At 46.2% G+C, this 27469-nt stretch overlaps 1 protein-coding gene across 1 annotated transcript in view; it reads left to right on the forward strand.

Annotated features, from left to right (window-relative positions):
• Positions 1-27469, forward strand: part of NUAK1 (NUAK family kinase 1) — a 70922-nt gene that overhangs the window by 34516 nt on the left and 8937 nt on the right. Inside the window, exons 3-5 of the mRNA XM_006092737.3 lie at positions 11975-12126; positions 14893-14958; positions 26847-26966. Of these exons, the coding sequence (XP_006092799.1) occupies positions 11975-12126; positions 14893-14958; positions 26847-26966 (338 nt within the window). The remainder of the gene's footprint in view (positions 1-11974; positions 12127-14892; positions 14959-26846; positions 26967-27469) is intronic.

Genomic DNA, 27469 nt, shown 5'->3' on the forward strand with positions numbered 1-27469 from the left:
TTGGCATTCCAGGCAAAGGGAGCAGCATGTGTGGATGCTCAGAGGAGGGCAGGAGCTTGTGTTGGTAGAAGTGATAGAGGGCCTGTGAGGCTGTGAGGCTGAGGTGGTGAGTGAGTACGATGGTGGCAGGAGAGAGGAGGTTGGAGAGGGCCAGATCTTGGTCACATTGGCAAAAGGAGTGAGTGTGGATTTTACATCAGGAATGAGGGCAAGCCATTGATTTTGATGAGGGAAATAGCATTTTTCAATTTGTACTTTAAAATAATACTAATAAAACTAGGAGTTGTTAAGTGTTTACCCTGCCCTAGAACATGTATTATCGAGTTTAATCCTTCCACCCGTGACATACGAACTGTTAACATCTCTAACTTCATGGTGAGGAAAATGTAGTTTTTCCCAAGCTTACATCACCTAATAGATGGTGGGTCTGAAAGTCCAACCCAGTCTCAGGGACATTCCGAAGCTGGTGCTCATAAAACCAGGTCATTTGGTGGTCTGCAGCGACCCCCATTGGGGGCCTTGTCCTAGACCCTGTGATGAGGGGAATTTCTGGCCCTCACAGAGATGGCTGTCTTAAATACGAGAGAGCATTAAATCCCAGCGTTGCGAGTATTTTAGAAGATATTTCTGCACAGCAGTCCATGGAAATGTAAGTTATTTATATATTATTCATAATACCCGCAGGCTCATAAAACCTGCGACCTCACTGAATCAGCGCTGCTGTTGACCAAATCTCAAAAATAATCCCTGCAAATGTTTCTCTCTCAAACCAGCCCCTGGGGTTGCTCCCCTGTGGATCCACGGGGGAAGGTGATTAACCCACAAATCTGTCAACTGCCAACAGGAACCATGACTGGCTTCTGATGCCCAGTCCAATGAAAGGATGGAAATACACCTGCCAGTGTGGGATAGGAAAGGTAACATAATCGAGAGAGAAAAGGAAGAAATCTCTGGCACCATCGCTCGCTGGACCCCTGTTTCCAGTCAAAGGAATTCCATTCTCTCAGTAGGGAGGTAATTGACAAAATGGAAAGAGCAGCTGAAAAGGAAGTGCCCGCCAGAGCTTTCAACTTGGTTGCCTAGGATGGGAGAGATAAAAACAGTTTTTGCCCGAGGTTCTGATTTCAGGATCTGAGTTCAAACATCAAAGGCCCGGGGTCTCACCCCCCTTACTCCGCCCCCCACCCCCTCGCCCCCTGTTTCCCCTTTGAAAGCCTAGGAGACCCAGTCTGCACAGCCAAGAGAATGAACATCTTGTACTTTAGGGAACCTTAGCGCCCCATCTGGTAACAGTCCCCGTGGGTAAAGAGGAAAAGGCGAGGGAGTGGGGGCGATTGGGCCTTGCCTTCCCTTTTATGCCCTGGATTTTTTTTGTTCCTGGAAATCTCTCTTCCTGGCCCTCCACGTTTGGACTCTTTTTTGGCCCCTGGCGTGGTGATCTGCTTTCATCACGGCTCCTATCTTAGGAAGGGTGATCCTGGCTTTCTGGGATGAAGGAGGAGGCCCATGTGGCATTGGTCAGCTGTAATCTGTCGCCTTTGGAAGATTTTCTCAACCGTAAAATAACAAAACAAAATAGACAAACAAGCATGCCGTCTTTGATAAGCACGTGAGCCTCACGCCCTTGCCCTCTGAACCTCACACCTGCTGTCTGCAAGAAGATGGCAAAAGAGTCTGGGTTGTAGAAAATTCTCCAAATTCTTACCACAAAGACACTTGGGATGAGTTTACTATCAGTTGAACGTGCCTCTCATCTTCTTCCTAGAAGTACACATTACAATATCCTTCTTTGAGTTACCTGTGCCTCCTGAGGTTCTGCTAGGTTTTTCTGGAGGGGGATATTGTTTTTGGCCTTTGGTGAAAATCACTGCTCAGAACATCCAGCCAGAGATGAAGAGGAGAAAACCAGAGATAGGATCTGTGGACAAGCCCACAGCTTTTGGCCTGTGCTGTTTACTGCAGGCTTGTAGAAGGGCATTCCGCCTCCCGCCTCCCGCCTCCCGCCTTCTCCTTCCCCTACTCTTATGGCCAGGGGCAGTGGGGCTGATGTTTCACAGGACCCAGCAGAGGTCCCAGAGTCAGAAACTGCTGTTCTCAGAGGGTGGTCCAGGACCAGCTGCGTCAGCATCACCTGGTCCCACCCAACTATACTGAATCCCAAGCCCTAGGGGTGGGGCCCAGTGTTCCCACGCACTCCTAAGTGTGAGAAGCACTCGCTGTATTGGAGAAACCCCTGCTCAGGAGGTCAGAAACCAAAGCAGGGCTGTATTGCTAGCATCAGGTATTTGGAAATACCTATAGAGCAAGCCGTTTACATTTTTCCTCTTAGGCTCAAGTATTCATTCTAATTTAGGTTTCTCAGGCAGCAAGCAAATTCTCATTTAGGCCCTTTAAAAGGCAGGGGTTAGCTGAACTAATCTAACAAGGTCTGTTCTCGTTCACTCATTCACCTATTTAGTCATTTATTCCTTCGGTCATTCATTTCTTTTTACAAAAATGTATTGAACACTTATGTTCCAGATACTGTTCTACGAGGGTGAGTATCTATTTATTGTCCAAATAGGCTTAGATTTGAATGAGCCAATTGCTCCACCAATTTTTACTGTGTGATCTTAGGCCAGTGACTTAACCTCTCTGAGGCTCAGTTATCTTTTCTGTTAGATGCGGCCAATAGCTAGAATCTGAATAGATAAGGTTGTGAAGAATGACTCCAATAATATGTAAAATAGCTAAGCACAGTGCTGGGTACATGCTCAATAAATGATATTGATTCTTCCCAATGTGATTGATCTTTAGGGCTGTGAGAGGTCCTTTCTGGCTAGAGTAGAAGCTCCTCTTGGGAGCTGCTGGAAGAGAAGGTTGACCAGATAGCCTAGATCAGTGATTCTGGATGCTGGATAACACATTAGAATCTCATGGGGGTATTTGTAAAAAATGCTGATGCCTCTGCATTTAGATTTAGATTTAATTGACCAGGCTGAGAAATATGGACTTAGTCCTGCAACTAAGGGGAAATGAGAGCCCTGCTCTATGAACTCGTCTTGGTCAGATCATTTGTCATCAGTGAATTCCAGAGAAGAACGTGTGTCTGGCAGCAGTGTGTCTAGTGAGCAGTGAGCGATACCTCTGGGCTTGGGTTTACTTACTTAGCCATTTGGTTGCTGCCCTCATCAGGGACTCAGAGCCCCATGAAACAGTTTGTTGAACTTGGCAACGTGGTGTATTATGCTTGTGTTTACTCTTTTGAACCCATGGCGAATTGCTGAGCCTTTAAACACACGGCCTTTGCTGCCAGATCCGCAAGTTCCACACGAAGTCTCTGCAGACTGGATGCAAAGGAAGGACTCACCCCTGTTCGTAACACAGCACCAGAGAGCTGTCTTCACTGTTAATCATGTGAACCAGCTCTTCAGCTGCGAGTCTGTCCAGCCACGTTTCTAATGAGTTTCCTATTAAGTTAGCTATTTGACCTTCAAGTGTATTATTTTCATTGTTTTCTTTTGATTACACCCAAGCCATTTTTCTGAAGGCTGGAGATTAGAAGTAAAACAACTGCAAATGAACGCTACTCCCTGGTTGTCCTGCCTCACCCTCTTGGGTTTCCTGGAATTCAGTATTTTCTAGTGCCTCAAATAATGCCACTCGTACTTGAAGCTAATTTTTAAGGAGAAAACTGGAACCGTGTTGTCATTTAATGTGGGGTCTTTGGGAATTAACTGGGACGGCTCTGTTAATTTGCCCCCGGTAGTCATAGGCTGCATTTAGGGAGGCCCATAGGGTATAGAAGAGGTCCCACGGGCCACTGTGATTTCTGACAGGAGGTTCCTCTAGTCGGTATGGACTGAGATTGAGATCCACGCTTTGGCACCCCACTGGGGACTGAGGAATGGACCCTAGTTAAGAGATCGGGCTTGCTTCCACCTCTGGCTTTGTTGTCTTTGAGTATTAGTTTTCTGTCTCCTCCATTCAGCCTCCTGCCTTCCCCACCCTTCAACGCCACATGTATAATGTCAGGTGCAGCTTCTGCCAATACATAGCCTTAATAATTTTGGATTTAATCCAGGCATATCTTCATTTGTTCTTTCTTAAACTAATACTTGCCGCTTAGTAATACCAGGCTAACACTTATGCTTATTGTGAGCTATGATCATATTTACAATAAGGATAGTCTTCATTTCAACAGGTGAAGAAACTGAGGCACAGAAAGGTCAAGTAACTTGCTAAGGTCACTCAGCTGGTAAATGGCAGAGCCTAGTTTTGAACCCAGGTAGCCGGGCTCTGGGAGTCAGGGTCTTAACTACTGCACTATCTTGTCCAATGCGGGAGACTGGGATTTAGAGTGGACAAGATGAGCCGTACATGGTGGGTCAAGCAGTGCTAGAAGCAGAGGTGTGATAACCATAGGCCTGGCTTCATTGCCCAAATTAGGGGAGCATGCTTTTTTTCAGAAGTTCACTGTATCAAGTAAAAGAGCCTTAGCTTCAGTGTGGGATGATTCTGAGATGTTCTGATCAATTGTCACTGCTCTCGCAGATTCAGGATTGTGTGTGTGTGTGTGTGTGTGTGTGTGTGTGTGTGACAAAAAGGCTGAGACAGAGCAATAGAAAAATGATCAGGGAGACTGGGCATGGCTGATGAGTGTGTGATGATGGCTGACAGAGCTCATCTCCTCAAAGCCCTGCTGGTTTCCATGGAAACACCACCAGGGATGGTTGTGGAAGGAGGGGAGTCCAATGGCTGGTCCAACGTGGTGCATTTGATCTCCTCTTCCATGCAACTCCTCTCTCTTTCCTGGCCATGTCTGTCCTCTGTCCTCCTAGGATTTGATATTGGGCCCTCAAATAGTACTGTTAATCTTAGCAGGAGTGATTGGTTCTTGGTAAGCCTTCTGCATCTCTGTCTTCTGCAGGTCACTTACATACTTTCTTACCATTTCTTCTTCCTTCTATGGAGTCTGCTGCTGGCAGTGGGTGGCCTGGTTGGCTATGGTTCTCCTTGGACATGCCAGCCAACATCTAGAAAGAGTTTGGGTTTAAGTGAACTAAAGAGCTTTTCATTGTCCAAACCAGGAAACACATTGACTCAACTCTGACCAGTTCATTGACAATGGGGAGCTGCCAGTCCAGCTTAATTTTCTCACTCTCACTGCCTTGGGCTTTTGGACTTAAGGGATCAGAAGACCATTCTGTGAAGCCATGAGCCCATGAGGTGTTTGAAATTTAGTTCTGGAGAGGAAACTCTTGAAGAGTGAATCTTGTATTGACTAACTGATGTAATTAGGTTGCAGACAGTTCTCGCAAAGGAAAGATGTCTCCATTTCTAAAATGGAAAATAAGCAATTTTCTGTGAGGATTCTACTGACCTTTAAGAAAAGAGCATCCCCGAGAAATGGAATGGCACTTCTGTCTGAGGTTTTAAGAAAGTAATAAAAATGCTGCCATGTGGGGAGGCAATGCCATGGAAGGAATGGTAGTTTCCTGGAACTAATTTGGGATATGAAGTTGACAGAAGGCAAAGGCAGGAAAAGAATTCAGACTGGTCCACTCTAGGCCTTTGGCCTTTTTTTGCTTAAAACCAACAAACGAATCTTCCTTTCTTGAGGTTACATGTCAAGCAGAAAGTATCCTCCAGTTTTTCAAACCTGCTCATCACAGAGTATCCTGTAAATCGATTCCCACCCTCTCCCTTCCCAAGCCCTTCGTCTTCCTAAATGGCCTCCTGAATTTGGCTCTAAAATGGCTGGTGGATGGTTAAAATCCCAAGATCTCCTCACGCATCAGCATTTCTCCCAGGCCAGAGCATTGTTTTGATAATACGCATATTCTCAAGTTATACAGTTGTGTTATTAACCCCGAGGGCAGCAGGAGGGAATGGTTAGGAGTTGGGTAATTAGCGTGGTTGTGAAAGCCAGACAAATCAGGAGGCAGAACTGGGCTGTCAAACTGAACATCTGATGAAATTCAGAATTAATTTGGAGAAGTCGCTGTTGCCATAGCGACCAATCCCCATTCTCCTTTGAAATGGAAAATAAACAGAAAACAAGAAAAACAATTCAAGTTGGTGTCTGGGAAGAAGGCCCTTCTGTGGGACAGTAGAAGAAAATGAAGAGAGTTTGGATATTTTAGGATAAGCTGAAACAATGGTTAACACGCTCTCCTGCAAACAAAGCCCAAGTCCTTTGTCATGGGTCAGTTCCACGCCTGCTTTCTCTAGGAATCTTTTCAGGCCCATTCAAGTTACCTCACCCATCTTTCTGATCATCTGGGTACTTAAAGCCTATATGGTGTAGGTGAGACCTTGATTTATTTGTGAAGTACTAGTTTTATTCAACCAGATAGCAACTCTGGAGGACAAGGCTGTGTCTTATGCTATGATTGCGTTCTTTTAAACACATAACAAGATGCTCAGAAACATGTTTCAGGTAGGCTGATAAAAGAGCATTTTTAGAAGAGACAGTGATGTTGGTTCTCTTTTATGAAAGAGAATCTTTACTGAGTATTATGTAAGGAGAGTCTAATAATTGGCTCTCGGTGTGTAAAAATGCATCTGATATCTGAATATTAATATTCTGTCCTGCTACATTTCTGAGTATTATGTAAGGTGGTGTGGAGTCGTGGCAAGAACATAAGCTTTTGAGTCACACAGATTTGGGATCAGATCCAGTAAGGATCTGCCCAACAGAAATGCATACAGATGAACATCAAAAATCATGCATAAGAATGCTCGCAGCAACACTGCTCATATTGACCCCCACCTGGAAACAATGCAAATATCTATATCAACTGTAGAATGGATAATTAAACCATGATGCATTCACAACATGGAGAACTCTACAAGCATGGGTGTGAACAGTCTTTGACTACATGGAACAGCATGGATTATTCTTACAAATATAATGTTGAGCTAATGAAGCCGGACACAAAAGAATATGTACTGCATGATTTCATTTTTAGAAAACTTGAAATGCCAACCTAATCTGTGTTATTGGCTTATATTGACGATATTCATGATATTGGTGGAGATATGTGTACACATACAAGCACACACGCATGGGGAGATGGGTAGTGACAGAAAGAGGCCCTGGGGGGTATTTGCAGGGTGCTGGCCACGCTGTTTCTTGATCTGAATGCTGATTTCCTATTTATGAAGTAGGAATAATATTAATACCTATCTCATAGGAGTGTTAGTATTAATTGTGAGAATCCAGGGCATGAGGTAATGGTTCAATAAATGTGAACTATTGTTATTCTGAATAAGCCTTCCGGGGAAGGAGCTATAGCTGTCTGGGGAGGCTCTTGGGGAGAAGAGAGCCCTGGACTATTTCATAGGTCCAGGATCCTGGATGCTACCCTGTCCTTTGTTCCACGTTTTTATCATTCTTGGCGATGTCTGGTCACTTGTGTCTGACTCCTCCTCCCCAGAACCCACTGGGGCCTTCGAGGCCTCTGTGTTACATTCAAGGCCTGCTTCTTCTTTCTCTTCTCTCTCTTTTTAAAAAAATTACCTATATTGATTTCAGAGAGAGAGGGAGAGGGAGATAGAAACATCAATGATAAGAATCATTGATCAGCTGCCTCTTCTGCAGCCCCCCCCCCCCCCGCACCTCATCGAGGCTGCAATCCAGAAATATATCCTGACCCGGAATCAAATGGTAATCTCTTGGTTCATAGGTCCATGCTCAACCACAGAGCCTCGCCTCTTCTCTTAATCCCTGGCACCCTGGTAGTTCTGCTCCTATTTCTGCCCTCTTTCACTTTTCCTTCTCCAGGGCCAGCCTTTCCTCCCCTTCTTAACCTCGTAAAGACTTCCTTTAGTATCCTCAATGCCATCCACATAGTGGGTGCTTCATAAAAATTTGTTGTTGTGCTAAAACCCAGATCTTCAGCACATGGACGTGGGCCCAGCGCTGTGGGCTGACTCCAGCCGAGCTAGGTTTCTATTCAGGGCTTTGATTTTCCTGGTGGGCCTGGCATGTCAGGGGCCATAGTTTTCCTTACCACTCTGGAGCCACTGGGCTTCTGGGTAACACTGTCTGGCCAAGAGACACAGGCTTTCATTTTTCAGAAAGGAAACCCTTCCCAACTGGTGGAAAATAAGCTTTTGCTTAGTGACTAATAACATAAACACAGACAAGATTTCTGGGCTTATAAATAACCAGCTGTACAAGTGCCCAAGGGAAGCAGCCCTTTCTGCCATAAGAATGGCCAAGAGCGGTCCTGTCACCTCACTGATAGTGGCCTGACTGTGGGCAAGGAGCCTTGGGCCGCGGGTGCGGAAGCCGGTCATTCTTTAGAACAGATTCCCAAGGCCTCGCTCTCATACATTATAAACCCCGGGCTGTTCTGGAAAAATAATAGTTGATCTCTAGGGTTCTTTTTGCTTGAAAATCCTCTGGTTCTGCAGCAGCCACAGCATGTTTTAAAGAGCTACGTTGGCGGGGAGAGAGCGAGAGGCAAGTCTTAGGGTTTTGTTTTGCCAGAAGCTGCCTAAGAGGCAGATGAAGTAATTACGAGAAGAGCTTCCATTTACTGAGCGCTGGCCGAGGCACTGCAGGAGGATGCTGGACCTGGCAGCTCACGGAATCCCACGTCACTGGGATCGTTAACCTTGCTTGACCAATGAGGAAACGGAGGGTCAGAGGGTTCAGTGCATGTGAGTAACAGTACAGTGAATAATAGTGCAGAGCATGGAGTGTGTAGTCAGACCACAGGCGCAGGCCTGCCTTGGCCTCGTCTGAGCTCTGTGGCCATGGCAGTTACTAACCTCTCTACACCCAGGCTTTATCATCTGCTGAATGGGGGATACTCATAGGACCAAAGCCATAGGGCATAATTCATGCAGAATGCTACTAGTCCAGTGTCTGCACATGGTAAACCTTCAGTAAGTGCTGCCTTTGTTAGGAAGGGCTCAAGAAGCTTCACGTATGGACACCGCATTGCCTTCTTGAAGAAGCATTGATGCTTCGAGTCTAGAACGGTTGTTTGCCTTTAGCTAATCTAGAGTTCCAGTGAGGGCCATGACCATGAGACTCCAGCTGTTTCCTGTGGGAGGGCTGAGGGTGGGGTTCCAGAGCCAGGCCTGGCCACTTGGACATTTCTCTCACCTGGCTGCCCCCCCAGCTCCACCTGCAACAGTGAGGGGCCGATTTTATCAGTTGGGTATCATCTCATTCATCCAGTGTTTTCCACACTGGCTCCTGGTTAGTTCCTGGGATTATAATAGGAATATTGAAATGACCAAATCAACCTGCAAAGCTCTTGAGTTAAAGAAACCAGATTCTCCAAGGGGCCATCCAGTCTTAACATTTTCCAAATTATGTTACCTTAGTTTGACCATGGAACCCCATTTGCCTCAGAATAGCTTGCAGGGCTAGTGCTCCATGGAACATGCATTTGGAACTGTTCCCCACCCCCTCCAAATGCAGCCAGCAGCTGGGCAAGAGTGAACGGTGGGAAATCAGGGAGGATGGGGATTTGGAGCAAGGGGTGGCCAGCGATGGGGGACAGGTGGACAGGATTGGGATGTACTTTAGAGGTAGGATCAGCAGGACTTACTGATGCAGTCTGCTTAGTAAAATATTTGGCGTATTGAAGTGTGTTGAACTGAACTGCGTTTATGTCTCCTTGATACCATGTCAGCCATTTGGGAAGGGAAGAAGCCAGTGGCTGAAGCCACCCTTCGGTTTGCAGGGGGCACTGACCCACACCTTCTGATAGACACTGAAGGGACCGCTGGCTTTGACCTTTAGTCTTTGGCATCAGACTTTTTGGGGTGTGAGGCTCCTTGTTTCTTTCCCTGTCAAAGTACTTTCCTTCTCCCTTCCTCCTCCCACCCCTTGTAAAATGAGGAAACGCTCTGCCCGCGTTTGGGAATATCACTCTCTCATTGTTGGAGCCTGAGCCATGCATCCTGAGGCAGCTTTTCCCGTTTCCAAAGTTTATTGTTAATGAAAAGTGCACACCAGGCTGAAATCCCTGGCAGGAGCCGGAGCCGCAGGGTACACCGAGGCCAGCAGACGCAGAAGCAGCCAATTTTATCTGGCTGTTCTCATTCTCCTCCTCCTCTCTGCCCTCCTCCTTCCCCCTTAGTTTTATCAGAGAGGTTTGGCTGGACTTGAAGGAGCCAAAAAGGAACTGGAGGGGGTCTGAGTTCCTAGAGGCAGTGACAAGGTGTGGGAGGACAGGGGACCCAGGCCTGGGCACATTCCAGTTTAACTCAGTTCTCAGTGTGTGCGCGTGCGTGCGTGCGTGCGTGCGTGCGTGTGTGTGTGTGTATGTGTGTGTAGTAGGCCCTGGGGGTCCAATAATATTGATACGAATTGTAATAGCTAACATTGAGTGCATGCCGTAAGGACAGGCCTTGTTCTAAGCATTTAGCATACCTCATATCAATAAACTCTCCCAGCAGTTCTAAGAAGTACATCCTAATATTATGCACGTTTTATAGTTGACTAAACTGAGGCACAGAGAGGGCAAGGAACTTCCCCAGAGTCACACAGCAAGTAAGAGGCAGATCCAGGAATCCTACTTGCCAGTGTCTGGTTTCAAAACTATAGTTTTTGTCTCAAAGCTCAGGCAGGCAGAGGAACTAGATATATAAACTAGCAAATAAATTCATGTAGTTTGAAAGTCCTGTGATGCAAGTGCAGTAAAAAGCAGAAGGAAGGCAAAGTGGAAGCCATATTTGAGTTCATTCTCAACTGATGAGTTAGAAGAGCGTGGAGGTGGGAAACAGTTGTGTGTGTGTGTGTGTGTGTGTGTGTGTGTGTGTGTGAGAGAGAGAGAGAGAGAGAGAGAGAGAGAGAGAGAGAGAGAGAAAGAAACAGCAAGGAGTCCTGCATTGGTGGGCATTGGGCATGTAGTGCCTTATTGGGATTGGTAGAAGCTGGTGAGATGGAGAAGGTAGTCAGGGGTCCTTCAGGGAGGGTCTTGGGTAGCCTACAAAGGTGTGTTTTTATAACATATCTCCTGGGAGTGAAGGATTTCAAAAACAATTATTATTTTGTCTTTGCTCAAAGGGCATTTTATGTGAAATCCAAAATATGACACAGCAGCGAAGTCCCTTTGGTTGAGGCAGTGCTGAGGACCAGAGCTTGTCCTTCGAAGCCTCCTGAGCCCGGCGCCCAGCCATCTGCCTGGAACTCCAGGACCTCAGACGAACAGAGTTTTGAACATATCGCTGTTTGAGAATATCAGGGTTGGGAGAGAGAAGCACTTAGTGATAGGTAATTATTTACTACTAGAGGCCCAATGCACGAAATTCTTGCAAGAGTAGGCCTTCCTTCCCCCAACTGCTGGCACTGGCTTCCCTCTGGCACCCGGGACTGGGGCTTCCCTCGCAGCCCTGGCATTGTCCAGAAGGTCGTCCGGAAGGATGTCTGGTCTAATTAGCATATTAAGCTTTTATTATTATAGATAATTGTCCAGAATGCACTTATGAAGGTTTGAATTCACCCACTTAATAAATATTAATTGAGCCCCTAGGCCAACTAGCACACTGGGTGCTGGGCATACATTAGTGAATGAACTGGAACCACCCTCATTTACGGTCTAACGGAGGAGACAAAATAAACAAATACAGAGAATTGTTGTGTGATAAGGCTAAGGGTCCACAGGCTCATATAGGACCTGGTGAGCCACATTTGAAACTTTGGGTTTTATTTTGAGTGAGATGGAAAGTCTGGAAGGTTTTAAGCAAAGAGATGACAAGATCATCACCAACTTTGGGTCAGAGGAGCTTAGGAGGTCCTGGTAGCTAGTCCATGTGAAATAGTTTGTCCAGTAACAATAGTGATGATATCGCCCACTTGGCTGGAAAACTTGCCCAACTCCTCGTGATGTTGAACGGCCCAACTTGTGTCCTTCCCGGTAGCTGTTTGCCCCGCCCCTCGCTCAGTGACATCTCTGTTGTCCCAGTCTAAGTGAGATTGTTGGATTAACAGGGTGTTTGTATATTGCTGCTCCCCCCCCCACAGTGTTTGAGAACAAAGATAAGATTGTGATCATCATGGAATACGCCAGCAAAGGGGAGCTGTATGATTTCATCAGCGAGCGGAGACGCCTCAGCGAGAGGGAGACCAGGCACTTCTTCCGGCAGATCGTCTCCGCCGTTCACTATTGTCACAAGGTACCGGCCGGCCAGAGCTTTGGCCGCAGATGGTGTCTATGGCATCACGTGTTTGTTTGTTTGTTTTCACTTTATAAGGATAATGTCTGTTCATTATAGTACTTATGGAGAATTTACAAAGTGAAAAGAAGAAAATTACCACCATCCATAATTCCAGAATCCAGCAATAACTCATTGTTGACATTTTTGTTTCTTTCTAATCTTCTTCTTCCTACTTTTAACATTTGTTTTTTATTTGAATTTTTTATTTAGAATAATTTTAGATTTACAGCAGCGTTTCCCAATAGTACAGAGAGTTGCCATATACCCCTGACTCAGCTGACCCTATGGTAACATCTTACCATAATGCATTACTGTAGTATGAATGTACCAACATTCATATGTTGCCATTAACAAACTTCAGGTTTTATTGGGATTTCACCAGTTTTTCCACCAATGACCTTTCTCTGTTCCAGGAGTAATGGATCGCATAATTTTTACAAAGTTTGTGTCTTGCTTTTTCACTCAGTATTTTAATCTAAACATTTTCCTATGTTACTAAAAATTCTCTGTAATTATTGTGATTATTGGACATGTAGGCTGATGCTAGTTTCTGGTTATTACAAATAGTGATCAACGTTTTTAGACAGTAACCTTTTCCTCTCATTTGAATAATTTGCTTAAGAGAAATTATAGAAGTGGAATTCCTGTGCCACAGGTTCTGAACCTTTCTCTGCTCTTGGTCCCTTTTCTTGCATTGATTGCTTCCAAAGGGGTGACACATAGATGCTCATGTACATCCTGTCACAATACACCCAATTGGATGTGCTCATCATACAGCCACGGGTTAGCCACTGTTGGCCTCTGGAGAAGGAAATGAAGTCCCCAGATAATTCCAAGCCACAGTCCAGCCATTAATGTTATTAATCATCTTATTTATACCCCCTCCCCCAGAACTATCATACCTTGAACACTCATTCACTTTGAGGACAGCAGTGACTTGAATCCAACATGGCATACCAAATAGTCAGTTTCTTCACACAAATGATTGTAGTACAGGGCCCCCTGGTTTGCCAGGTATTCTGGTTCGTCAGTAGTGGGTCTGGGAGTGATTAGAAAATGATTATTCAGATCTAAAACCCGTAACCCAAGGTCCTGATGATCCAGATCATACAACAGTGTGTATTTTATCACCAGGCATCATCAAAAAGCATTGCAGATGGTACTTTTATTACTTGAAGTTTCTGCATACTAAGGGACTTTATTAGACTCATTCCATCTTACTGTGAAAATGAGGAATGCAGCAGTGTAAACCGAACGACTCCCAATATTGAAAGCAAAGCAGAATTAGGTACCTTGTATTTCATATCTTTCATTGAGGAGCCTGATTTTGTGCATTTTTTTGAATTCAAAACACACCCTTGAAGGTTTGGATTAGAAAAAGTCTCAGAAAAATATATGTTCTTTTCTTCTCTCTGGTCAGTACTTTTGGAGATGTTAGGAACTGGCAAAAGGAAAGGAGAATAATAAAGAACTAATTGGAAAAAGGGAGATTCTGAACTAAGAAAATCTTGACTGAAAGACAGAATTTCTAGGCAGTTCATTTGCTTAAAAGAGCAGCTTAGCTTGTAAATGTCCTTTATGCTGAATAATGTTAAAAATTCTCTCCCTGTTAATTATCTGCCCAGCCTGGAATAGTTGGTTCTTTCTGTTGCACTCCTCTTCCCATGCCCACCATGAAAAGATCATTGGGTTTTAAAAGAGAAGCGAGCACACCAGTTGTTACTGCTGTAGATATAGGCCAGTGGTCCGCAAACTGCGGCTCGGGAGCCACATGCGGCTCTTTGGCCCCTTGAGTGTGGCTCTTCCACAAAATACCGACTTCTGCGCATGGGCCACGAAGTTTCAATCACACTGTACGTGCGCACCTGCACGTGGTATTTTGTGGAAGAGCCACACTCAAGGGGCCAAAGAGCCGCATGTTGGCTCGTGAGCCGCAGTTTGCCGACCACTGATATAGGCCAACAGCCTATTGGCTGATGACTCTTTTCACCTGTTGGTGGGCTGGCTGCTTGTCACTGCAGCTCAGCTTCCCAGCACTTACCTGAATGGGTAGGTCATCCAGGGTGGCAGCGGCCTGCCGACCTGCTGTGGTCAACCCAGTGGCGACGGTCTCACCAGCCTCCCCCACCTTCACCCTTTACCTGCATTGAGTCCCGCCGAGCAGAAGGGGACTTTGAAAATCTTCCCTCCCAGCTGCTGAGGAAACACCCCGGTAGCAACTTTGTTATCCTCAGAACAGATTGAACCAGGCTTCTTTCCAGCATTGAGGAGGCAGGCAGGCAGACAGACAGACAGACAGACACGCAAGGTCAGGGAGCCCTGCATTCTGAGTCCCCAGCAGAGAAATCTGCTTCTTCCCTGGGAATCACATCACAGACAGACATGGTTTGCCGCCGCCTGGGACTGTGTTGCTTTCACACAGTGGAATGACATTCCGACAAAGGATCCCCCTGCTGTTTTACAGGCTCTGGGGGAGAAGGATTCCAGTCATTTTTCCCTTAACCACACACAAGTGACTAATGCTCTGCTGTCGCGGTCTCTGGCGGGAGCTGCATGACAGCGAGAGCAGCCCTGAAGGATGGAGGTGAAGACCACCGGGCTGGTGCATCTTTCATCTGTCAGATGCTTCCCTTTGCTCTGCCTCCGCCTTCCTCTCTCTCTCTTCCTCTCTTTCTCTCATCCCATCCGCTCCCATTCAATTCCCCGCCTGTCTTCTCATTTCAGAACGGTGTGGTCCACCGGGACTTGAAGCTGGAAAATATACTGCTCGATGACAACTGCAATATTAAGGTAAACCTCTTGCCTCGATGATTGATATTCGGGGCCTGGGGGTGGCATCCGGTGGGGGTTTAAGCTGCTCCAAACGACAGCTTAGAAATAAGGTGGCCACTTCCTTCCCCGGCAGGCGGGTGGGGAGCGTCACTGGGCTTGAGTCCTCAGTTCAAACTCCGTAAGCCATTTACCCATGTTCAACTACATGCCAGACATTCTTCTTCAAGCTGGGATAATTAGGTGACTAAAATACAGTCTCTGTCTTCAGCAAGTTCATGGTCTACAATCATTACAATCATTGCCATAAAAATACTTAGTACAATAACACTTATGTTATGTATTTCAAATCATCTTTGCCTGATATCATTTAAATTCGATCTTTACAAGAACCTTAGGAGATAGGTCCTCTTGTTTACATCATTTCCTAGCTAGGGACACAGAGAAGTTAAGTAACTTACCCAAGGTCACACAGTAGTAGGTAGTGGAGTTGGGATTTGAACCCATGTCTTTCTGACTCATGAGCCCTCGTTTGAGCCACTATGCTTGGTTTGCCAGGAGGGCCCCGAGTTATCTTAGAGCTGGGACTCTTTCCCTGCCACTTTCTGTCACTCCCTTCCCTCCCACCCCTGAGACCTGCCTGGGACTGGGAAGCTGATGGAAAGGGAGGTAGTGTTCGCTGTTGGGAAGGAGCATCCCGTCAAGTGATGGAGTTTACTTTTACGGAGAGTATTATTGCTGGCTGCTGCTGGAGCTGGAGAAAGTGCTCCTGGCCAATAGGGTTCAAGTGCCTCCTGCAGAGCACTCGGGACGTCCCTTTGATCACATCGGCAAAATAAGCAAATACGGTTTCAAAATAAACGGAGCTCACTGCGTGGGTTTCATTATGAAATGGCCTTAGTCCTCCTGGCACCAGGGGATCCCTCTAATTAGCCGCTGGTGACGTTAGTGCCTCCTCCCTGGTCCCAGGACCAAGCCTGGGAATGACCTTGCATCGCCCTCTTTTGTTGTTGTTGTTGCTCTAAGTTGAGGGGGTGCATCACGGGGGACTCTTTCCTTGCTTGGAAGGATGGAGTTGCTTTGGCATCTGACCATCGTTAGTCACCATCATCCTTCGAGAGGCTCCTGGAAGCCACGTCCGGTGACATCTTGTTTTTGCGAGTGGTTGGCTGTGGTCACATAGTTCTGTGTAGTCCTTAGAATGAGGAGAAAAGAGTTGGTCAGAGCAGCTTTCTCTAGGAACAGGAAGTGAAATCTCCAGTTCTGGCCGAGTGGCTGGAGAATTCGAGCAGGAGGCTAGATGCGCAGTGAGAACACTCCATCCTGTGCGGCTTACTAGTTCCTTGACATTGGGCAATGCACTTCACCCTGTTAACTAGAAAATGGGGTAGCAGCAATGCCACAGGCTTGTTTGGAGGAGTAAATGAGATAGTTTGTGTTTAGATTTCTACACTGCTGAGCACTGTGTAGTGAGTCAAGGTAAGAGCAGTGGCTTTGGAGTTGGCTCGCCTGGGTTTTGAATGGCAGCCCTGCCTGTTACTAATGGCAGTATTTTGGATAAATGACTTGCCTGCCTAAATCTCAGTTTCCTCATTTGTCCAGTAGGGTTGACAGTCCATCTCTGATGATTGTTGTGGATTTGTTCACTTTTTCACTGAGTGTTTCCGGAGCAGTTACTGGGTGCCATGCCCTGTTCCCAGTCCGGGGGAGGCAATGACAAACATGAGGATTTTAGATAACATATAGTCAAAGCACTTAGCACTTAACGCTTCATGTCCAAGGTGCCTACTTAAATGGGTGGCCCCTGGGAAGGAAACTGGACAGGACGCCAGTTGCTTTGAAGATACCTGGTGGTCAGGCCATGGCTAGAGAATTGGCTTCTGGTTTGAGGGACACATTCTAAGGGTTTGTGTCATCCACCCTGTTAGCTTCCTCTGCAGATTCTTCCTCCCACCTGCCCCCAGAGCTCTCCAAACTAAATGTAGTCTTACAAGGCCTGGAATGTGAGCCTCTCACTTGGGGGTTGGGTTCTGTAGTACAATGTGACCTCTTGCTCCCATGATGTAGTTCCAGAAATGATAAGGCACATAGCTTCCTAGGGAGTCATAGACTTGCCCAGAGGAAAAGAATGGTTAGAATTCTGAATGCAACTGAGCTGGGAACAATAGGCAGGAGCCCAGGAGAATGGCTCATTGGCATAAGCAATAGTGCCATGGTGTTGGGCCTCCCAGTTCCAGGACCAAGTCCTTCAATCTAGGATCCCTGTCCGTTAGGTGGGGAAATAGCAGACATAGCACATTATAGAAATTAAGGTTTGGGTCATATCTTTTTCTTTAGGATTCTTTTTTTTTAAAATATATTTTTATTGATTTCATAAATGAAGGGAGAGAGAGATAAAGACATCAATGATGAGAGAGAATCATTGACTGGCTGCCTCCTGCACACCCCCGCCCCTTACTAGGGATCAAGCTGGCAACCCAGGCATGTACCCTGACCAGGAATCCAACCGTGACCTCCTGGTTCATAGGTTGATGCTCAACCAATGAGCCACATCGGCTGGGCTAGGATTCTTAATCCTTAAGATTTTTTGTTTCTGGCATTTACTAAGGAAACACACACACACACACACACACACACACACACACACACACACCCCTCCTGAACAGAAACTAAACCTTCCTTCTGCTTATTCAAGGAATGCTGCTAGGATCTGAGACTCCTAAAGCTTGAAAGAACCTTGAGGGTCATTTCCAAACCCTTTGTTTTAATGATTGTGGTCCAAAAAGTCCAATTGATGTGCCCAGGATCAGACACGGTGAATTAGTGTAGATGAAATTATTGTGTCTGTTTCCCCGGAGTGTGGCACAGTGCTTGTCACACAGTAGGTGCTCTTAAGCTGTTTGATTGGAGTAAGGGATGACAGCCAGGATTAGAATTCAAATGTTGGACTTCCAGACAAATTCTCTTTTCATCATCTCACACCCACTTCCAAGGTTTTTAAAAATGTGTTTCAGCTGGTGTTGATTTGTCTTCCGGCTGGATATGCTCAGCTCTTCCCAAGTCAGCATTTTGCTGAAAACATATTTATAAAAGGGCACTTGTGATAAAGGCAGCAGGCACAGACACATGGCTGCAAGCTGGGCTCCAAGTTCAAGAGAGCCCATGTCATCGGTATCTGGACAAGGGGACTATTGACACTGATGGCCTCTTACCAGCCAATGGACTATGAGCAGCGAGATGCCTCTGGGAGCCCCCTCATGTGTCTCTCTAAATGTGGGTGCATCCCCCCAATTCCAAGGGTAGAGGGCTGTTGCCCAGGGAGCCTGTAAAAATGCTACTGGTTTAAACTTGTCACATGTCGCTGCAGTTTTGGTGGGAGCCATGCAGCTGTTCCTCATCCCTTCCCTGCCTGATGTTGATTGGCAAAGAGCACATCTGGCATTGGGAATCACTTATCTGGCCAGTGCGAGAGGGTGTGGCTTCTAGAAATATTCACACAGTCGGTCAGCAGAAAGAATGAGAGCAATGTGCTTCTTTGGGTTGCATTCCGTACTCCGAGGAGAAGCATGTCTACCAAAATAGACACCCAGGATAGCATTAATTTGCAATTAATAAAAAAAAAAAAAACGGGCCAGATTTCACATCCCATTCTCTGGGAGAATGGAATGCCGACAATTCCCATGGGAGGCTCCTGTAAAAAAACACACAAAAAAAAACGCCTTACAATGAGAAGAGGTCCAGGCACCAGGGTCAGCTGACCTCCTCAAAGAGGGCTGAGAATTTAGTGAGCTCCCAGGACTCAGAGTAGAGGGGCGGAGGGGAAATGGCCTGTTGCCCCTGATGACAATGGAAACTCAGCTGCCGGGGCTAAGAAAAGAAGCTTTGAATGGCTAGGGCTCCGGCGAGATAGAAGCCTCGGAGGCTTAAGAAGACCAAGGGGAGGCAGCTCAGGATCTGCGCCTCTGGGCTTTGAGTATATGAATGTGAGAGTGTGCATTCATGCGTTAATTAGTCCATTCATTTGTTCGCCTATCCATTTGTGTGGGTGTATACATATATATTCATGTGTGCTTGTGTTCACTCATCCATTCCTGCACTTATTCATTCAGCAGATCCAATCTCTTCCATGGACAATATTTACTCAACCACAAATGTTTACTAAGTTCCTACTGGGTACCTGGCCCTGTGCTGGCTGCTGGGAATTTACTAGTGAGCCCGATGGCTGGGTTCCTGTGTTCTTGGAGCTCAGAATCTAGCAGGTAAACCATCGGTCATGATGAGTCATGAGAAGGATACAGAGGTGAACGAGGACGATAGGTACCTGCCCTAATGGACTTAGAATTTTAGTTCGGGACACAAGCAATAAACAGAAATATATAATGTAACTGTCCGGCAGTGAAGAAAATTCATTCAGGGTTAACTTAGAGAATGACAGGTACTATTTTAGTGAGAGTGGTCAGAGAAGGCCCTTGCATAGGACTCGAACTCCTTAAATCTACCAAGCTTTCTCTGGATTCCTGTTCTTTGCACACATGGTTCCCTCCGCCTAGGATGCTCATCCCACTGCTCTTTGCCTATCTGTCTGTTGAGTCTCAGCTTGAATGCCTCTTCTCCCAGGAAACCTTTAAAAATTTTTTTATTGATTTTTCACAGAGAGGAAGGGAGAGGGATAGAGAGTTAGAAACATCAATGAGAGAGAAACATCGATCAGCTGCCTCCTGCACACTCCCCACTGGGGATGTGCCTGCAACCAAGGTACATGCCCTTGACCGGAATCGAACCTGGGACCCTTGAGTCCGCAGGCCGATGCTCTATCCACTGAGCCAAACCGGTTAGAGCCAGGAAGCCTTTTCTGATTCTTGTCCCTTGGCAGGACCAGGTGGCCCTGCTATTGGCCTCAGGGTGCCTTGTGTGATATGCTGTGGGAGTGCTGAGCAGGAAGTGGTGGGTCTGTTAGCTGGAGGGACCAGAAAGCCTTTGATTCAACTGGGTTTTTGAAGGACAGGTAGGAATTCAACAGAAAGGAATATGATGGTCTTTTAAGGTGAAGGAGCAGCAAGTGCAAGAACAGGGCATGAAGGATAGAAAAAAAAGCAACTTTTATCGAGTCCTTGCTAGAACCAGAGCCCAGAGCCAGACCTTCCACGTGCCTTCTTTCATTTGGACATTAGAATATCTCCACTGGGGTGGGTCTGACTACTCCCAGTTTACAGATGAGGAGGTTCCCCCAGCTAATGAGCGATGGGACTGGCTACAGCTAAGGGTCTTTGACCTTAAAGACCAGCCACTGGATAAATTCTAACCTTTACTGCTCCCACCCAGATTTGCCCTACATCCAAGAGAGCATCCTGGAGACACTTTTTGGCCCTTGCTTCAGGTCACCTCCCCTGTCTGCAGCAGCTTGTGTCCAGCTGTCCCAGGGAGAGACTCTCCAGGCACAGGGATGCCTGAGTCGCTGGAGCCGTGAGCTGGGGCGGGTTGCTCAGTAGCATCCCGAGAGGCTGCTGCTTGGAGGCGCCCTGGGGGAAGAGCTTCCCCAGGTCTCGTGGAATCAGTCATTTCCAGTCTCTCTCTTGAGGCGGTGTGGGCGTGGATCTTTTGAAGATGAAAGCCGACCCCGTTCTCTTCCGCTCACTTCCACTCCTTGCCTCCACTTCCTGACAACTCGGGAGGGAGGCTGTCATGGGGAAAGCCACGTCCGTGAACCCCTCGGCCGGAAAGGAGCTATGGAGTGTGTCTTCCCCGATGGGCTTGCTGTCTTCCTGAAGAGTTCCACAGAAAGCTGTTTCCTTCTCAGCCACCTGAGAGCAATCACTCTTCTTTATGTGGAGCTTTAAGCCAAAGCAGCTCTTCCTCCACGTCTCAGGCCAGCCATGGCTCCGCCCTGGGCCCCAGTTTCCTCATCTACAAAATGGGGTATCGATGACACCCTCTCGTCATAGTTGTTGGGACGACTTAATACGTGCATATATGTAGTGCGCACGGAGCGGTGATTGGCCTGTATTGATGCTGCTATTGTTGTTATTATTTATTGTTGTTATTATCTCATTTACCCTGATTTTGGTTTTCACAACATCCCGTGGTTGGTGCTGTTGCTTTCCATTTTCCAGCCCAGGAAATGGAGACTCAAAGAGATTGAAGTAGTAATTGCTCACATTTACTGCAGGCCATGTGAGGCATGGTTTCCATCTATCATTCATTTGATATTACATCAGTCCTGCAAAATAGGTTACATTATCATCATCCCTATTGCAGTGGTTCTCAACCTTCTGGCCCTTTAAATACAGTTCCTCATGTTGTGACCCCCAACCATAAAATTATTTTCGTTGCTACTTCATAACTGTAATGTTGCTGCTGTTATGAATCGTAATGTAAATATCTGATATGCAGGATGGCCTTAGGCGACGCCTGTGAAAGGGTTGTTCGACCGCCAAAGGGGTCGCGACCCACAGGTTGAGAACCGCTGCCCTATTGTATAGAAGAAGAAACCCAGGTTCAGAGTGGCTAATGTTTGGGGAGTCCCCTGGAGATCTTGCTAAGATGCAACCTGACACAGTAGGCCCGGGGTGGGTGGGGCCTGCAATTCTGTAACGGACCTGCTCCCAGCCAGTGCCCATGCTACTGGTCCTCACACCTCTGTTGGAGGAGGGAGGGGCTGACCAACTAAGGTTCCAGCTGGGAAGAATTGAGGCCGGGATTTGAACTCAAACACTCAAGCTCTCCATCCCTTACTCTTCCCCTCATGCAGCGCAGTCTCTCATGCTTATTTCCAAAATGAATGATGACAGTTTCGTTGGCTGTTTGGTGGACAGCGGCATCGTGCTTTTAGTCCTGTGTCTTGCCTGGCAAACAGTGTTAAGAAAACCAGATCATCAGCATTATTGTAACAGCTGTCATGTAGAGAGTCGTGGGAACCAGAATTACTTCAGGGCTTTACATGTGGGTTCTCTGATCCTCACAACACCTTTATGCGGTGGGGTCTGTTATCATTCCCATTTTGCAGATGAGGAAATTGAGGAACTTGGCAGGTCCCACTGAGCACCTAGTAGTGCTAAGCCCAGGGTTAGCCCCAGGTTCTCCTGGCTTCTAAACCTCTGATCTGCTCAGTCCACTGCATTTCCTCTTAGACACTGCAAATGACCATCAGACCATGGCTTACATTGTCATTGTCATCAGCATCCTTTCCCAGCAGTTAATCATCAGCAAGCTGATACTTCCTTTTTCATCGGGTGAGCTCACAGTGATTATTCATGTGATCTGAGGTTAATCCTTTTTTAAAAAAATTTTTCAATCTGCTTTTTTCCCTTTTAATCTTTATTATTGACAGTATTACCTATGCCCCCTCTTTCCCCCCATTGACCTCTTCTAGCCCGCCCCCTCCCCCCACCCCAGGCCTTCACCACCAGATTGTCTGTGTCCACTGGTTACGCATATATGCATACAAGTTCTTTGGTTGATCTCTTCCCATCCACCCACCTGATTCTTTTTTTAATGGTAAAATATATGTAACATAAAGTTTACCATTTTTAGGTGTATGGTACAATGGCACTAAGTATGTTCACATGGCCGTGCAACCATAACCACCGCCCTGTCTCCAGAGCTTTTCTGTCTTCCCCAACTGAAACTCTGTATTCAGTAAAAAAACAATTCCCCAATCTCTCCCGCTCACCCCCCCACACACCCACCCAGCCCCTGGAAACCATCATTTCACTTTCTGCCTCTACAAAGTTGACTACTCTGAGCCTCATGTAAGTGGAATCACATACTATTTATCCTTAGGCGTCTGGCTTGTTTCACTGAGCACGGCGTCTTCTAGGTCCGTCCATGCTGTAGTGAGGTGAATTCTTCTGAAATGTGAACAGTCCTTTCCTAGTTTATCTTTCTGACTCTGACTTCCATCCGGCAGGGCACACGTCTAGAAAGACTCGATAACAAAAACTCCAAACGTTAAAGACACGAGTGTTGACTTCCTCGCTTCCTGTTCAGAGTCCAGGCTGAACTGAACCCAGGGAAGGGACAGAGGGTGGTTCTGAACCAGCACGGGCCAGGGGAACAGTCCACCACCAGGAGAGAAGTGCAAAGTAGTTACCTTTCTCCAGAGGTGACCAGTGTGTCAGCAAAATACAACTTTACCAGCGAGGCCCAGATGCCTCCTTGGCGGAGTCACCCTCGATGCACAACTGATGCTCTGATACAGAGAATGCACACAGATTGGGAGGAACCTGACGTTCGTGGGGTTGTCTCTTGTGCCTTCAGCAAAGCTTTGAAGTCCTCTGACCTCCACTTGCTTCACTTACAGAACCAGGGGTAGGATTAGCTCATCCCTTAAGGCTCTTTCAGGTTGAAACCATTTTGGAGATTGGGTTATTTTTGTTTTATTATGTTCAAAATCATTATTCCCCATGTTTTTAGCTTTTCCAGAATTTCTTAAAAAATACTTTTTATTGATTTTTAGAGAGAGAGGAAGGGAGAGAAATAGAGAGATAGAAACATCTATGAGAGAGAAACATCATCGATTGGCTGCCTCCTGCATGTCCCTAGTGGGGATTGAGCCGACAACCAGGGCATGTGCCCTGACCGGTGACCTCTTGATTCCTGGGTCGATGCCCAACTGCTGAGCTGCACCAGCTAGGCCCAAATTTCTTTTCTTTCACTCTCTTCTTGGATTTTGACTTTTCCTAGTATCTCCTGTTGCTATTTTACTTAATATATTTAGTTCATTTCACTTTTAAAAATTATACTTATTTGAAATAGAAGCCTTATGTAATTCTCTTAAATGGAAATTCAATATCCTTTTGAGTATCATGAAGTTACTAAAGTTACCAACATGGATTTAAAGGTGGGAAGCAAATATTTATTGAGCTTCAACTCTGCACCAATTTCTGTTCTAAGTATTTTACATACATTATGGTATTTAATTTTCACCATGACCCTGTGGGGGTAGACACTGTCCCTACCTCCATTTTACAGATGAGAAAACAGGCTTTGAGAAGTTTCATGACCAGTGGCCACTTGATGTAGGCTCCACAGGGTATGAGGTCTAGAGCCACAGCCCAAGTTTAAGTGGCTTAAGGTTTGAGAACGATGTGTGTGTGTGTGTGTGTGTGTGTGTGTGTGTTTATTAGTATTGCTTTTCCCCGTTAAAGTGCCAAGAACATGGACTAATCTAGATCTCTATTAATCTTCTGTCAGCAGCCCTGACAGCTTTGATAAGCATCCGTCTGTGAGGATGGGAGTGGGTACAACATAAACACACTCTCGGAGGGCTGCAAAGAAAGCAAGGATGCCCAGGCTTGGAGAACTCCACGTGTGAGTGTGTGCACGTGGGGTTTTGCACGCGGAGCTGGCGGGTGCCTCTCACACGTGTGTGTATCTGGAAGCTCATAGGCGCCCCGGGTGCCGCTGACATGGCGGGGTGGGAAGGAATGTCTTGTCCGCAGGATGCGCACTGGCTGGGACAGTTAGTTCTGCCTTAGTGGTCGGAGAGGACGCAGTCTGCGACTTCTCACTATGTCCCAGGGCTGCAGCCGTGTCATTCCTTTTCTGGTTGACAGGGCACACTTCATAGAGCTTCCAACCAACTTCCTGTAAGCAAGCCAGGCAGGGGCCTTGATAAGAAAGTGGAATTCAGGGCAATTAAGTGCAATCTGAACCCCGAGAATGTGTTTTCTAAGGGTGGTTTTTCACCAGCTACTTGCAGTGACATTCCATTCATTCAGGGCTGACTTCTATAAAATAGGCTTATTTGGGGGGCTGCATTCAAAACAGAGCCCTAGCGAGTTTGCGGTCAGGCTGGGCATGTGAATCACTCAGGCTGTTTTTAAGCCTCCGGTGGAAATCAGCTTGGGGAGCGGCAGAAACCCGCGGTGGCTCAGGCTGCAAGGCTGCGTGAAAGGCTGAGCGTGGAGTGAAATTTGCTGTTACCCGGGGCAGGAAGGCTCATGGTTGGAAACTTTACAGACACGGGTTTACATAGGTGCTTACTAGTTAGTTCACCTGAAATGAACAGCCTCATCTCCCTAAACCTCATTTTTCTCATCTGTTAAATGCTTTTTTATTTTTGTTAATGTGGTAAAATATCCATAAAATAAAATTCACCATCTTAACTATTTTTAGATGTACAGTTCAGTGCCATGAAGTACATTCGCGTTCTTGTGTAAATGGGGTTTTGGGTAGGATTAGATTAGAGAGCGTAAAGTGCTCAGAACAGTGGCTGATACTTAGAAGTTGTTCAGTAAGTGGAAACTAAGTTTATCATTATTCCTTTGTATTATCTGCTAATTATCTTGTGGTTTTCAAAATATACTGCTTATTCTAGTGAGAAGTGTTTCTTGGGTGCAAGCAGGTGCTAAGCAGTGGGTGATACACAGATGAGGGGAAGATATGGAACCTCCCACCTGCCTCAGGGGACTTAAGTCTAACAGGCAAGGTGAATTCTTTTATATATATATATATATATATATATATATATATATATATGCACACATACACACACACACACACATATATATATATGCACATACGTATATATGTACATTAGATGTATATTTGTGATACATATGTGGAAAATATATATATGGAAGAGTGCTGCCATAAAAAACAATAAATAAAACACTTAAAGAAACTCAAGGAACAGAGAATGGCTTCAAGGTCTGTGCAGTTAAAGAGCAGCAAGGTTAGGTAAAACATTTGCTTAGGACTATAAAGCACTTTTGCAGTCATGGTCTCATCTGGATGAATTTTTTTTCATTCTCACAATAATCGTGTGAGCTGGAACAGGATAGGGATCATGGATTCCCATTTTCTGGTGAGCAAACTGAGGCTTAGAGTAGCTAATGGACCTGCTCCATGTCACACAGATGGCTGAAATATGATTAAAAACTCATTTGACAAAATCCAGTGCCCTGAGTCCATTTCCTCTAGGGCAGTGGTTCTCAACCTTCAGGCCCTTTAAATACAGTTCCTCATGTTGTGACCCAACCATAAAATTATTTTCGTTGCTACTTCGTAACTGTAATGTTGCTACTGTTATGAATCGTAATGTAAATATCTATTGATATGCAGGATGGTCTTAGGCAACCCCTGTGAAAGGGTCGTTCGACCGCCAAAGGGGTTGCGACCCACAGGTTGAGAACCGCTGCTCTAGGGTCACCAGGTAGGCAAACTGTAGTTCTGATCAGCGTGTGGGCGGATAAAGAGGTGGAGGTGTCAGGTGCACCGGTAAGGGTTTTCCAAAGTGCGATGTGCACACCACCGTGGTGCAGTGTGATTAGGTGGGCCACAGATGAACACTTTTCAAACTAATACCAGGTGGTTATGCACTTCAGTGTTCATCAGAAACATCAAGCCTGTGATTTTGTGGATTTCTCAGGCAAATCTAAATGGAAGTGAAGATAGAGCGTCTTGCCCTAGCCAGTTTGCTCAGTGGATATAGCGTTGGCCTATGGACTGAAAAGTCCTGGGTTCGATTCCAGTCAAGGGCACATGCCTGGGTTGCAGGCTTGATCCCCAGTAGGATGTATGCAGGAAGCAGCTGATCAATGATTATCTCTCATCATTAATATTTCTATCTCTCCCTCCCTCTTCCTTCCTCTCTGAAATCAATAAGAAATATTTTTTTAAAAAAGATAGAGCGTCCATGTAAGGAGTAATTTTAAGTAACAGAGCAGGTAGTGTGCAGATGTGGCAGAATGTTGTGCTGGATGCCAAAGACCGCCGCCGGGAGTCCCGAGCCTACTCGTGTTGACTGGTCCTTTTATGAAGATGCAGGGCTACAGAGAAAAGGGTGACTCAGCCGGCAGACCCCCCAGGTGCCCTCTGCTGCTCTAGTGCTGGGTGGTGCGAGTTGATCCAATGCAGACACTGACTGTGATGCTAACAAGCCTCTTGGATCTTGCTTGTCTTTGTAGATTGCTGACTTTGGGCTTTCCAACCTGTACCAGAAGGACAAGTTCTTGCAAACGTTTTGTGGGAGCCCACTCTATGCGTCTCCTGAAATTGTCAATGGGAGGCCTTACCGAGGGCCAGAGGTGAGCAGGCTGCCTGTTGTGTATGGCGGGGCGAGTGGGGGTGGGGGGTCTTGGGGGGAGAAAAGGCCAGAGGGCAAAGAGCTTAATCCAGAAAATACTTAAAAAAATACCCCAACAAAATAAGCAAAGCAAACTTTTCCTTATATGATTATAAAAGCCATAACACACACACCTGGGAGAAAAATAGAAAAATCCAGAAAAGCCTAAAAGAGAAAATAAAGTTACCTGCAATCTACCCATAAAAGATAACCAGTTAATATTTTTGTGGCTTTTTAAAAGACCCTTTTCCAGTGTAAATCTCTGCATTTCAAAAATTGAGTCGTGGCTTGTGTGGCTCAGTTGGTTGGGCATCGTCCTGAGCATCTAGAAGTTTTCAGTCAGGGCATGTGCCCGGGTTTCTGGTTCAATCCCTGGTAGGGAGCCTGCAGGAGGCAACTGATCAATGCTCCACTCTCATACACATATTTCTCTCTGTCTCCCTCTCTCTTCCCTCTCTAAAAATC

The sequence above is a fragment of the Myotis lucifugus genome, unplaced genomic scaffold (genome assembly GCF_000147115.1).
Source record: "Myotis lucifugus unplaced genomic scaffold, Myoluc2.0 scaffold_103, whole genome shotgun sequence".
NCBI classification, from domain to species: domain Eukaryota; kingdom Metazoa; phylum Chordata; class Mammalia; order Chiroptera; family Vespertilionidae; genus Myotis; species Myotis lucifugus.